Source organism: Coniosporium apollinis, assembly GCF_000281105.1.
Source record: "Coniosporium apollinis CBS 100218 chromosome Unknown supercont1.11, whole genome shotgun sequence".
NCBI classification, from domain to species: domain Eukaryota; kingdom Fungi; phylum Ascomycota; class Dothideomycetes; genus Coniosporium; species Coniosporium apollinis.
This window is the reverse complement of record NW_006913273.1, coordinates 428,732-441,846: the sequence shown is the minus strand read 5'-3', so window position 1 is coordinate 441,846 and position 13,115 is coordinate 428,732. Positions and strand designations below refer to the sequence as shown.

At 56.1% G+C, this 13,115-nt stretch overlaps 6 protein-coding genes across 6 annotated transcripts; 2 read left to right on the top strand and 4 right to left on the bottom strand.

Annotated features, from left to right (window-relative positions):
• Nucleotides 1–117: 117 nt before the first annotated feature.
• W97_02900 (uncharacterized protein) lies at nt 118–1,026 on the bottom strand (the record flags this gene model as incomplete). Its single annotated transcript, XM_007780799.1, has 1 exon — nt 118–1,026. The coding sequence occupies one exon, from the start codon at nt 1,024–1,026 to the stop codon at nt 118–120; it is 909 nt and encodes a 302-aa protein (XP_007778989.1).
• Nucleotides 1,027–1,671: 645 nt separating this feature from the next.
• W97_02899 (uncharacterized protein) lies at nt 1,672–2,650 on the bottom strand (the record flags this gene model as incomplete). Its single annotated transcript, XM_007780798.1, has 2 exons — nt 1,672–2,081; nt 2,176–2,650. 2 exons carry the CDS (start codon nt 2,648–2,650, stop codon nt 1,672–1,674), a joined length of 885 nt encoding a protein of 294 aa, XP_007778988.1.
• A 1,145-nt stretch (nt 2,651–3,795) lies between these two features.
• W97_02898 (uncharacterized protein) lies at nt 3,796–5,301 on the bottom strand (the record flags this gene model as incomplete). Its single annotated transcript, XM_007780797.1, has 2 exons — nt 3,796–5,035; nt 5,096–5,301. 2 exons carry the CDS (start codon nt 5,299–5,301, stop codon nt 3,796–3,798), a joined length of 1,446 nt encoding a protein of 481 aa, XP_007778987.1.
• A 520-nt stretch (nt 5,302–5,821) lies between these two features.
• W97_02897 (uncharacterized protein) lies at nt 5,822–6,216 on the bottom strand (the record flags this gene model as incomplete). Its single annotated transcript, XM_007780796.1, has 4 exons — nt 5,822–5,909; nt 5,986–6,054; nt 6,102–6,142; nt 6,196–6,216. The coding sequence occupies 4 exons, from the start codon at nt 6,214–6,216 to the stop codon at nt 5,822–5,824; spliced, it is 219 nt and encodes a 72-aa protein (XP_007778986.1).
• Nucleotides 6,217–6,742: 526 nt separating this feature from the next.
• W97_02896 (uncharacterized protein) lies at nt 6,743–10,365 on the top strand (the record flags this gene model as incomplete). Its single annotated transcript, XM_007780795.1, has 2 exons — nt 6,743–6,832; nt 6,979–10,365. The coding sequence occupies 2 exons, from the start codon at nt 6,743–6,745 to the stop codon at nt 10,363–10,365; spliced, it is 3,477 nt and encodes a 1,158-aa protein (XP_007778985.1).
• A 773-nt stretch (nt 10,366–11,138) lies between these two features.
• Nucleotides 11,139–12,734, top strand: W97_02895 (uncharacterized protein; the record flags this gene model as incomplete). Its single annotated transcript, XM_007780794.1, has 3 exons — nt 11,139–11,241; nt 11,462–11,976; nt 12,036–12,734. 3 exons carry the CDS (start codon nt 11,139–11,141, stop codon nt 12,732–12,734), a joined length of 1,317 nt encoding a protein of 438 aa, XP_007778984.1.
• Between the last annotated feature and the right edge of the window lie 381 nt (nt 12,735–13,115).

Here is a 13,115-nt window from a genome sequence, read left to right as displayed (position 1 = left end):
CATTCAAACAACGCCTATTCCACTGACTATCCCATCAGCAGTAAATGCATACGGGTATCTTGCAGCAATTAAAGAATACCACCATCCCAGACGCCCATTCATGCCATTGCCGTGAACTCATGCATCGCGGAAGGGCGCATAGCCGTTCCCGTCAAACCTCGCAGCATCCATGTTCTCGTGAGCAGTATCAAGTTCCATCCCTTCATTCCAGACTTCATCAACTCCTCGCTTGTGACTGTCATTGCCGTTCTCATGCGAAGAGATGTCGTCGGCGAAGGTGTAACTGAGTCCATTCACAGCGCGCTTCGCCTCCAGAATGTCGTGGTACGACCGTAGCAGCATCTTCAGCGCATCGTCGAAGTTGACGCAGAATCGCCGGGCCTGGCAGAGCTGCATGGCGACGATATGGTCGACGTTCTGGAACATCTCCATCAGGTACGCTGCGACCACCGCCGCGGATCTCTCGTTCCCGGATTCGCATGTTATCAAGACCTTGGCGTTGCCTGGAGTGAGAGCGACGTGTTCGTTGATGAGCCGAGTTGCGCGGGGGAAGGAGGGTATCAGGTCTTGGACGTCTCTGATATCGATGATTTTCTTCGCGATCCCTAGAGCATCTGCTGTTTTGATAGCGCCGCGCATGTTCGACCCGCTCTGAAGAAGCAACACCATGGTGATTCCTTCCGCCCTCAAGAAGTCCCGGTCCTTCGCTGGGTACACTGGCCCAAGGTATAGGAAAGGTAGAATCTGCTGAGCCTCACGACGCTTGACGTATGTCCACTCGGCCATGACACCCCTGCTGACGAGTGAATGAAGATCGAGATGTTTGGTAAAGTCGGTTGCGCCTGCTGGCCAGTCGTCGTGACCGCGGATAGGCACTGGCGGGAACTTGGGTAGAAGCGTATGCTCGGTGAGGGGTGGCGGAAGGATGATGCGAGGAGGAGTCGGGACTCGGTACGTGTATGTCTCTGACTGTATCACGCTTGGTGAGCGATCAGGAATCGCTCTGTACTGGTGGCTGATATCCATGCCAAAGAGGAGTATGTGGGTAGAGATGCCGATGATAGAGAGCCTGGGTGGCCAGACAGAAAGGAAGCTTCAGAAGCGACCTGGTTGAACGGAAATTGAGAGGGCAGGAACTAAGCGCCTGCTCGAGAAAGATCGATCTAGTCGGGGGTTCACAGGCTCAAATGCACACTTCAGATCAGCGTAGGATGCCAGCTGCCCCAGGACGTCTGTGGAGCACGCAGGAAGCGTCGTCGAACTCTTGATGAATGGAAGCGCATCTTGAATGGGCCATAGGTAGAGCTTTCGCTCAGGCTCCAGGCAGCGCCCACGGCCAGGAGGTGAAGTTCACATTGACTTGATCCCGACAATCTGGTTCCGAACGCCACCCGCTTCCCGCCGTCCCCTGCGCGTCCATGTTCACGGCCATCGCATTTTGGCAAGCGTCCACCCACATAAACCATCGTCTTCGTGGGCGCTTGGAGACTCCGTTGATTCGGACTCAGAGCTCACGTTTTTGTTCGCGTTCACAGTCAAGCGCCTCATCAAACACGAACACATTCTAGTCCGAAAATCAAGGCGTTTCTTCCGTTTTCCAATATTGTCAGTGCCCAAAGCCACAAACTTGTGATATTCACAGGATTCCTCGTCTACACATCACAACCTCTGTTACTCATCAACATCAGTACCATTGCTCAGCTCCTCAAACCTCTTCACATTATCTCCATACTCCTCCAACTTCTTCTTTATCGTCTTATACGCATCCGTCCCGACCACGCACCTAAGCGGCGGGTCCGGCATAACCGCCAGCTGATACCACGCCTTAGCCGCCTTATAGGGATCGCCCGCCTGCGTGCCATGGCGCTCACCCATCGACTTCTTGGCGTCCATGTGGTCGTACGCCGGGTTCTTGTCAGCAGCAAAGTCCATGCTGCGACCCGCCCAATCGGTGCGGAAGCCGCCGGGCTCGATGCACGTGAAGCGGATGTTCCACTCGGGCTTTACTTCTTTGGAGACGGCTTCGGTGAAGCCTTCGACGGCCCATTTGGAGGCGCAGTAGATTGAGAAGGCGGGGACGCCTGGAATGGGAGAGGGGGTGGTCAGTTGTTCCATCATCAAGAAACAAGGTAGGGGAATAGGTAGGAGATGATGGGAAGGAGGGGAGAGCCTCACCAATCTGCCCGCCAATAGACGTGATCTGCTGGATCACGCCCCCCCTCCCACTCTCCCTCATAACCTCCATCGCCCTCCTCGTCACGTCCACCAGCCCGAAAAAGTTGATCTCCATCTGCGTCCGTATCTGCTCGTCGCTCAGACTCTCAAACTCGCCCGCAAGTCCATATCCCGCGTTATTCACCACCACATCCACGCTGCCGAACTTCTTTAGCGCAGCATCGAAGGCGGCGTTTATCGACTCCTTCTTCGTCACGTCGAGGTCCACGGCGAGGTAGTTGGAGTCATCTGTGCCATCGAAGGAGAGCTTGGAGCTGTTGCGCGCGGTTGCGACGACGCGGTCGCCGTTGGAGAGGACGACTTTGACGAGCTCGGCACCGAAGCCGGTTGAGGTGCCTGTTATGAGGAAGACGCGAGGGGCTGCCTTGCTCTCATCATTGGGGTCTTGCCGCTGTTTTGCTGCAGTGAGGAACATTATTAGAGGATGGCTCTATGGAGTCAATGTTAGAATCGGGGATTGTCCGTAGACAATATAGGCTACTCTAACTGTAACGGTTTTAGACACGATGGAGCCTACGAAGATTTTAGGGTAGATCTAACGAGGCTCAAGGGGAGCGTCGCCGATATATTGCAGTACGGTACACTTCGAGCTGCATCCGAAGGGTCCGGATGCATGACGTCATATTGATGCTGCAGCACTTCAAGGTGTCTCACCCAAAAGGGGTTATTTAAAGCGCGGGTAGAGGTTTGCATTGGTAGACTCCTGTGTTGACAATCACGATTTGTTGGCCAAGTCATGCTTCACAGCTCCAAGGTAGTACTACGTGTGCAGGACGTATACACAAAACACAGCAGAAAGTATGTTCAGCTTGACGACTGCAAACAGCGCAAGGAATGCCCAATCCCCCCTGCTATACCATACAGTGTGCGTGGTTAAGCACGTAGGTCTCCAATGATGAGAGATAAGGTGAAGAGGTCGCCGAGCTTGCTAGCTTGTACGGCCGGCGAACAAGCTCTCTACAGGTAGCGTATTTGCCGTGAGGTTCAACGCAACCATATCTCGACGTGCGTGGGTACAGTGATGCAGCGTGCTTCGAAACTGTGACGGAGGTCCATGGAGATCCTCGTACAGTCGCCGGACGACCCCGTGCACCCATCATAAAGACTTCCCTACGACCCAGCTGAGAAAACAACAGCTCGAACACGGCGCGGCGCTGCACGAGCCAGTTTGAACAGCCTCCGCCGTTAAACAGTCTAAGAGTCCGATACTGGCTGCCGAGCCAGCGCAAGCCCTGTCGGCATTCTTGATAGCCGTGAGCAATCTCTTCCTAGACACTCAGGTCTTGACCGAGCTCATGGAGTCCCATGCCTGTGCCGTCGCGGATCTCGAGCTATAGGACGAGAATGGCAGAGCGGGGTTTGAATCTCGAGCAGACCCAAGAGTCTACGATGGTACTTGGCTAAAGCTGGGCACGGACGGCCTATGAGGGCGATCGTGGCCCCGACAGTGAGCCATCCTGAAGGTAGATATCCGTAATCTGTTGGATGGCGACATGTCAAGCTGCGAGCCAAGTCCCTCAGCTGCTCTGAGCGTGAACGAGGGATGCAAGCGCAATCTTCTCATCCGATCTTCCCAACGCCTCTCAGGCTGAGATATACATCCGTGCCCCAGCCCCAAAGACTCTGCACCGCAATGCCGCCGCCGAAGTACTCGGCGTAAGCTCTTCCAAGCGGCAATCCATACCCCAGCCCGGCCAGGGAACTTCCGCCTTGTGAGTTAGTTATAGCGTTGAACGCATCCATGCCGTTGCCCTCAGATGGCGAGCCGTCCGAGAGGGTGGAATTGATCTGATCCTCGCTAAAAGTGGTGAAGCTGTATTCCCAGATGCGGGCGTAGTTCTCGGGCGAGATACCACCGCCACGGTCGCGAATGCGGATGGTCACGCCTGGTGTGGACTCTTCTAGGGGGCGGATGTGTGCAGAGGGGCTGGGATAGTTGCCTTCGATGACGTTGGTGCCGCCAATGGTTTTACTCGCTTCGTCCAGGTTGCCTTGGTCGAGGTTCCTGATGCCTTTGTCGCCCTCGTTCACGCTAGGGTCTTTGGGCAACGGTGCAATGGTCACTTCGATGGGCTCGCGCTCCATGCCTCGCTCGATGGTTGCTCGGAATGCGTTCTTGAGAAGCTCGGTGACGATGTATTCGAGATGCGTTGGGATGTGCGCAAAGCGGTAGTCGGGCTCTCCGTTGATGACGACGGTGGGCCGGACGCCGTATTTGAGCTCGCAGATATCGCCGACCATGGACTCGCAGTGGCGGACTATGCTCGCAGGACGCAGTTCGGTGTCGATTACCCCGATGTAGCTACTGCTCGGTTCGTTATCGTTGTTCTGGCCGCCGTGTCCGTTTTTCGAGTCCTTGTCATTCAGCTCACGGTGCGGCTTGGAAGAGAAGTGTAAGGCGATGTGCTGCTCAGCGATCAGACGGGTCCCGATTCGGGCTCGTAGGTGCTCGTCCAGGAAGCGTGTCACCTCCTTTGGTGAGATGTATTTGCGAGCCTCGAGGAAGCCACGGGCGAGTATGGAGATAGTGTTCCCATGCGTGTGCACGAGATCTGCCATGACCTCGGTGAACTTGACCTCGTCCTCCAGGGTCTTTATTTCCTTCTCCGCCCATGGCAGGAGGGTTGATAGTGAGTGTATGTAGTTGTTGTGGATCTTGGAGACATGAGGGTTTGAGACCACTATATAGGGCAGGTTACGGAGGGATTGGATACGGTGCGCAAGGCGAGTCGGGAGGATTGATAATGTGAAGTTTGCTGATTTGTATAGGGCCTGAGCGGAGAGGGGTGGCCGGCCGTGTCTAGAAACCGCAACTTTAGCCTGACAGTAGACTCAGACTCAGTATGATTCGAACACGCACTTCACCAGGTCGCCCAATGTGAGTGGATGGAGAGGCTTCGCAGCCAACTCTCGTATATCATCGTCGGTCACTGACTTTACCGTCAACGGTCGGTAGAATTGACGAGGGAATGAGAGTCGCCCGCGAGATAGGTTGTAGGTTTTGGCTGTCCGACACGTCAAGAGAGCAGTGGATGAATTGGCCGCTGCTCTCTGTAACAATGGCATGGCGGATGACTGGTCGTGCGAGGTGGTTAACAGCTTTCAAGAGGCCGCAGCTCGGAGCATCCAACCGCGGCTGGGCGCGATGTCAGAGTCACGTGAAAGTATATTCCCTCTATCAGAATCAAGATGTAGGCTACTGAAGAACAGATTAGTCGACCAAGCTCTCAGTTAGCACTATGGCTACCCGGCGCGCTCGATGCTAGTTTGTTGAGTTGCAGAGGCACTTCTTATATCAGCACGTATGACAAGAGCAGTTGAGGGGGCAATACTGAGGGAGCAGTGATGTGTTCGTGGTGGTCGCTATCACTCTCGGATACAAAGCTCGATTGTTCTAAGGCAAGACTTAGACTTTATCGTTTCTTGGACGAACGCTTTGTTAACACTGGGGCGTCCTCCAGTATCACAGCAGTGTCCGAGGATGGTCTAATGGTCTCTATCCCTGATCATGCATCCGTACCCGCACGCTCATATGCAAAGTCCCGATATGCCATGCCTATGCCGATCGGATTACCACTCCTTGCATCTACTGTGTCGTGACCGTCTGATCCGGCTCCACGTTGAGGTGCTGGTTATCTTGCAGGGTCGAAACAGCGTCGTCCGGGACTTCGGCACTACGTAGAGACGCTGCATCAGTATGTGACACATGGAGTGTGACAACTCAGTACACGGTGGAAAGGGGTTGTGTACGTGAAGCCCTTGATCAGCTTGAACTCGTGCGTGATCTTGCCGCCCTGGTCTTGGATCTGCTTCTTGAGCCTGCGAACGGTCAGCTATGCCGTGGGAATAAGGCTCTGGAGCCCGACTTCTCCAGCTCCCCGGCATCGCCGCCGTCCTTGACGCTGACCTGTGCAAAGATCAGCTAGGGCTCAGGTGGTTTCCAGTGCTGGAACAGCGTACGTTAATAACCTTGTTGGGCATCTTAAGCTTGGTAGTAGTGAGTCTGCGGACGAGGCTCCTGGGAAGTAGAATGATTGTTGGGGTCGAGAGCGTTCAGTACGTGAGGTCTGGCGGTGCTGGCTCCTCTTATGCTACGGTTGGTCAAGCTTGGAAGAGTGCAGGTGTTGACAGGCCCACCAGCAACGACATGCGCGTCATTTCAGGGTCAGCCGATAAGATAATGCTGTGCTGTGCTGTGCTAGCGGCATATACGCGCCGGAAATGCGGCCAGAGTCGGCGTCTTGCCGAGAGCACACTGGTGTTGAGTTAGGGAAGGGAAAGCTACTGTTACTGCGTATCAGAACGTCTATCTCTACCCAGCCCAAGTTCAAGCACATGTGCAAGAGCGTGCTCCGATGTGAATTCACGTGAAGCGCGGGAGCGTCTCGAGTTATGCGGGGCATAGGGCTGAAATCGATTAGCCGATCGCGTCTTGGCATCAAGATTTCGCGACCTTTGCCAAAATCTCGAAGCTTGTGAGCTGCAAGAGGCGCAAACGACAGTAGCAATGTCGGACCAAGCAAACCGGCCTCATCGCAAGGCGAAGCCAGAGAAGAAGTCCACCGGAGGCAGGTCGTCAACTCAACAACTCCCCATCGTACTCCGCTGACCTAAAACAATAGGCCCAAATCCCAAGGCCTTCGCCTTCGCAAAACCAGGAAGACTCCAGAAACAGGCTGCACGCTCTCACGATGTACGCCGAACAGACCCCTGAAGATACTACTATATACTCACATCCCAAAGGTCCGAGAAAAGCGCCTCCACGTCCCCCTCGTCGACCGCCTCCCCGAAGAAGCGCCCCCCATCATCGTCGCCGTCGTCGGCCCCCCCGGCGTCGGCAAAACCACCCTCATAAAGTCGCTTATACGCCGCTACACTAAGCAGACCCTCTCGAGCCCGACCGGACCTCTGACAGTTGTTACCTCCAAACGCCGGCGCCTCACGTTTATAGAATGTCCTGCCGATTCGCTCGCAAGCATGATCGACATCGCCAAGGTCGTGGACATAGTGCTGCTGATGATCGACGGCAACTACGGCTTCGAGATGGAGACGATGGAGTTCTTGAACATTCTGAGCGCGAGCGGCATGCCTGGGAATGTGTTCGGCATTCTGACGCACTTGGACTTGTTCAGGAAGCAGGATGCGCTGAAGGCGCAGAAGAAGAGGCTGAAGCATAGGTTCTGGAGCGAACTGTACCAGGGCGCGAAGCTGTTCTACCTCTCCGGCGTTGTCAACGGACGATACCCGGACCGCGAGATCTTGAACCTGTCACGCTTTCTATCTGTGATGAAGAATCCGAGGCCGCTTGTGTGGCGGAACTCGCATCCGTATTGTCTCGCCGATCGCTTTTTGGACCTTACGCCGCCGACAGCTATGGAAGAGAACCCGAAATGCGATAGGACTATAGCACTGTATGGATACTTGCGAGGTACCAACTTCCCGGCGCAAGGCGCAAGAGTACACATACCCGGCGTCGGAGATCTGAATGTCTCGATGATCGAAGCACTGCCGGATCCATGCCCGACGCCGTACATGGACCAAGCCGTCGCGAAAGCCACAGGAAAGACTGCGCGGAGACGCTTGGGCGAGAAGCAGAAGCTGCTATTTGCGCCCATGTCGGATGTTGGTGGTGTGCTGGTCGACAAAGATGCCGTATACATTGATGTCAAGACGAACACCTTCAACAGGGATGCAGAAGAACAAGAGGAGCGCGGGTTGGGCGAGCAGCTTGTGGTGGGCTTGCAGGGCGAGAGGAGGCTCTTGGGAGAAGCCGACGCGGGTGTAAGACTCTTCGCTGGTGGCGAGCGTGTCGACGCAGGGGCAGACGCCGAACAAGCGGAGGATATGGGTCGAAAGTCAAGGCGTCACGTAAGAATCGTTGAGAGGGAGGGTGGAGATGAGATCGAAGATGACGAAGGGTTTGGTAGCAGTGAGGACGACGAAGATATGCTAGAAGATGGCGCCTCTGATGACGAGGACGACAGTGGTCACCTTGAAGCAGACGGCATTGCAGAGGACAAGCTCGGTCGGTCCTTCCGAAAGGCGGCAGACAAGTTAACTGATGGCGATGTTGCTTTCGCCGATAGCGATTCAGATCTAGGCTCCGTATCGTCAGTGAATGACCAGGAGTTGGAGGATGGTGAAGACGACGAGGAAGACTTTTCAGGTGATGATGACCACGGGGCAATTAGATGGAAAGCGAACTTGGCCGAGAACGCTAGGGCTCGACATGGTCGCAAGGTACCTCGGCGGACGGTAGATCTGGCGCGACTAATGTACAACGAAGCAATGACGCCGTCCGAAGTAATACGAAAATGGAAGGGTCTGGATGACGATGTTGAAGAAGATACACAAGACGAGGACGAGGATTTCTTCAAGAAGCCCAAGCGTACAGCCGATGAGGATGATCAAGAAGACCGCTCCATACCCCGATACGATTTGCAGGAGCTGGAGCAAAGATGGACTGACGAGGACAACCTCGAAGCTTTGCGGCGGAGGTTTGCGTCAGCGAACCTGCTCCGAGAAAAAGAAGACGGTGATGAGGAAGAGGGTTTCGACGGTGTTGAAGATGGGGACGACGAGGGCGATGGTGCCTTCCAGGACCTTGAGACAGGCGAGACATTCCAAGGCAACGAGGCCGCCAGCGAGCTGAACGACGAAGCAAAGGCGATTGAAGCAGAACGAGAGAAGAACGCTCGCCGGAAAGAGGAGCTTAAGCTCAGGTTCGAAGAGGAGGACAGAGAAGGGTTCGCAAACGATAAGGCAAATGCGCGAAAAGAAGACGGCGAGCAGCAAGAATTCGGCGAGGATGAATGGTACGATGCCCAAAAAGCGCTAATCCAGAAGCAGCTCAGCATCAACCGGGCCGAGTTCGATCAGCTAGACGAGATGTCTCGTGTCCGGTTGGAAGGGTACAAAGCTGGCACATATGCCCGAATAGTGCTTGAGCAAGTGCCTTACGAGTTCGCTGCGAGCTTCAACCCGCGACTCCCTGTAATCATTGGAGGGCTTACACCGACTGAAGATCGCTTTGGCTTCGTCCAGGTCCGCATCAAGCGTCACCGATGGCACAAGAAGATTCTCAAGACCAACGACCCCCTCATCTTCTCGCTTGGTTGGCGTAGGTTCCAGACCATGCCCGTCTACAGCATCTCCGATTCACGAACGCGGAACCGCATGCTGAAGTACACGCCGGAGCACATGCATTGCTTCAGCACCTTTTACGGCCCGCTGATAGCGCCAAACACTGGTTTCTGCTGCGTCCAATCTTTCTCCAACAGCAATCCCGGCTTTAGGATAGCAGCTACCGGAGTAGTGCTAAATGTGGACGAGAGCACGGAGATCGTTAAGAAGCTAAAGCTCACCGGGCATCCCTACAAGATCTTCAAGAACACGGCCTTCATCAAAGACATGTTCAGCACTGCGCTTGAGATCGCCAAGTTCGAAGGCGCTAGCATCAAAACGGTATCAGGCATTCGCGGACAGATCAAGAAAGCACTGAGCAAACCAGAAGGACACTACCGCGCTACGTTCGAAGATAAGATCCTCATGAGCGACATCGTCTTCCTTCGGGCATGGTATCCCATCAAGCCCCACCGCTTCTACAACCCCGTCACCAACCTTCTCGAAGCGTCCGGCCCGGAGAGCGCCGAGGCGGGCAGCGGATGGAAGGGCATGCGCCTAACCGGCGAAGTCCGCGCCGCCGCAGGCATCCCCACGCCCAGCGACAAGAACTCCGCGTACCGTCCCGTGGAGCGTCAAGCGCGCCATTTCAACCCGCTAAGAGTACCACGCAAGCTGCAGGCGGAGCTGCCGTTCAAGTCGCAGCCCGTGCAAATGAAGCCGCAGCGGAAGGAGACGTATATGCAGAAACGTGCGATTGTGGCGGGCAAGGAGGAGAGAGTGGCGAGGACGCTGATGCAGCAGGTCATGACGCTGAGGAATGAGAAGGTGGCGAAGAGGCGGGCTGCGCAGGAGAAGAGGAAGGAGCCGTACAGGGCGAAGGTTAAGGAGAATGAGGAGAAGAGGGCGGAGAGGGAGAAGAGGGAGAAGGATGAGTATTGGAGGAAGGAGGGGAAGAAGAGGAAGAGTTCTGAGACTGCTGGAGGTGGTGGGAAGAGGAGGAAGTAGTCTCTTCGTTCTAGATGAGGGGGATGCGGTATGGTGTTGGGTTGTGTTTGTGAGCGATCGTATTTCTGCATGGCATGGCTGGCTGCATGTTGGCGTTGTCTGTTCTGCGCATTTCCGTGGCGCTGGGATGCCACTGTGGTGTTTCCTGAGTACAAAAGCTTGACCGTGTCCCACCTACACGGCCCCTCGTCTTCGATAAAATTCTGCTTCTGCCGGAGGTCTAAGGCCTAATATGGCATGCCCTACACATGATGGAACAGCGCAATGTAGTAGTCCACGCTCGAAAGCGCATTCCACTATATTTCTCGAACGGCTTGCAAAGTTCCACTTATTCCCTCGACGACGCTAACGGTCTTAGCTACTGGTTCAACAGATCTGCCGTGGTGAGGATGGCAGAACCCCACAGCCAGAGGCCTTTGAGAGGCCCCGTACGCGCCCACGCGCAGTCGCGTGACGACGTTCCTACAAGCGGGGGTTTCTTCCACTCGAAATGCCGCTCTTTGTCACGTCTCACGCTGCTGAACGCATCCATTGCGAACTGTACGGCCGTCGAATATTCCTACCATTCAATTCGAGTCCTCTCTACTTCTGTTGTCTATCCCAATTCCTTGCAGTCTTACTGTCCGGCCTGCCACGCGTCCGGCATCGGTATTACCGCGTGCGTGGCCTGCGCGACCTTGATCGCCGCCTCACAGTTCGTCATCGCGGAATCCCAGGTCCCGTGAACACCGCATCGTGCGTTTACAGCGAGAGCCTCGGGGCTGTGTTCTTCAATGGAGACTGTCTCACCTGCGGCCCATGAGCCGGCGAGTATCCTTTCCTCATTCCAGAGTCGCGATGCGGGCGCTGCGGGTCGCGCCACGTACCCCACTATCAGTAAGTCGCGTCGTCGAGCCCGGCTGTTCCCCATGCGTATATGTCCTCGTTCTCTGTCAGCACGTTCGAGGATGCAATAAGTCTCAGAGAACGCGTTGGAGATCATTACCTTTACATCGCTATCAGCAACACCCTCCGTGTTCCCGTTGGAGAGCGTCTTTCACTGCCTATACTGACCGAAGCGATATCACACCCCAACGGCTGGCTAACCACGCTTCAGGTACATCCAACGAGCGCATCAAAAGCGAGAACAAACTCTCGCAAGTCCACCAGCAGCCCTTACCTAATTCGCAAGAGTCTTACGTTTCCACGTCGAGCAGTACCAGCGCGCCTCGGCTGCAATCATCCTTGAGCGATCTCTCGAACCCGTCTATACCAGAAACCGCACTGACCTCGCCAACCGCATCGGATCATTCGCAGAGTCAATCGGAGACTCCGCAGAAGAGCCAGCTGGCGGAGAAGCCAGCAAGCAGCGAGCGCCAAAAACAGCCTCGAGCTAGAACACCCAACATTGATATTGCTGCGGCGAACGCGAAGCGTGACAGCGTAAACAGCACCCAAACGAGCCCGATGTCCATTGACACCCCAGGCCTGACCCATGGCTCGAAAAGGACTGCCAGCGGACTGGTCAAGCCAGCGATGCCTGACACCCCAGCAAGCCCAGTCACGGCGACGCCTTGCAAACACTCACGCACCACTAGCTTAGACTCGAATAACGGACATCGGATCGGAGAGGTGAGAGCCCACATACACAGCGTATTTGGCGCCACCAGGCTAACTTCCCACTCCCACAGCTCTCCGCCCAACTGAAGACGCGACTAACGTACGCAATGCTTAAAGTGCAGCACGGCTGGGAAAACCGGACCCTCGACGAGCTCGAAGTCGCAACCTCCCAGCACACCTCTCCCCTCCTCTCGACCCCCGGCGCCGGCCGCAGCCAGCACAACTCCGACTCCCCCCGCGCTCGCCTTCCGAGTGCTGTCTCCGACACCTCCGACCAGCCCTTCTTCTCACCAGGCAGCTACACCAGCCGGCGCTCGAGCGTCTCCCACGCACACAGCGGCGGCCCCTCCTACCACGCCAGCACCGCCCTCCACGCCGCCACCGGCACCCTCTACAGCCCTTCCTCATCCGCCCCAGCGCTCGCCCCCGCGCCCGACTTCACGTCCGGCCCCCGCAGCCGGCGCTCAAATCCCACGCGCGTCCCGCCCATGCTCTCCTCGCTGCAATACCCGACACCGCAGCCGAGCCGGCTGGCGGAGCCGCGCACCCCGACGTCGGTGCCGCGCCAGGGCATCTTGCGCATGCCCTCGCAGCAGGCCGAGAAGGACGCCGTGGATAGTCTGCTCTTTATGAGCAGTCCGCAGAACTCGGCGTATTTGGCGCATACGGCGAGTGCGCAGCCGAGTCCGCTGAGGACGGAGTTCGGGGGGAGGAGGGTGGTTTTCGAGGGGAGGGAGGGCGGGGAGGGGTTCAGGGGTGGGGGGCGGTGATGGGAGACCTGGAATGTGGGGCGGAGGGGTGTGTGGAGTGGAGATGGAGCTTGTGTGCGTGCTTGGGATTGTTTAAGGGGCCTTGTCCGAGTTGAATGGGCTGGGCATAAAGAGGGGGTGGGGAGAAAGATTATGCATAGAGAAGAGAGGTTCATCGCATATAGGGCGTCTGGGCGATACCCCTACTATTACGGGCTGTTGGGAGCTATCATTAGTGTGAAAGCGGTCACTGGGCGCACAGTGTATCGGGAGGTGTACATAACGAAGTCAAACGAAGCGTCAAAATGGGCAGTTGCAACCACAAACTCTCTGGCAGGTGTAAATGCGAGCCATGTGCTAGCGTTGCAAGGGCCCACACATCAACGGCCGTGCCCTTGGAGT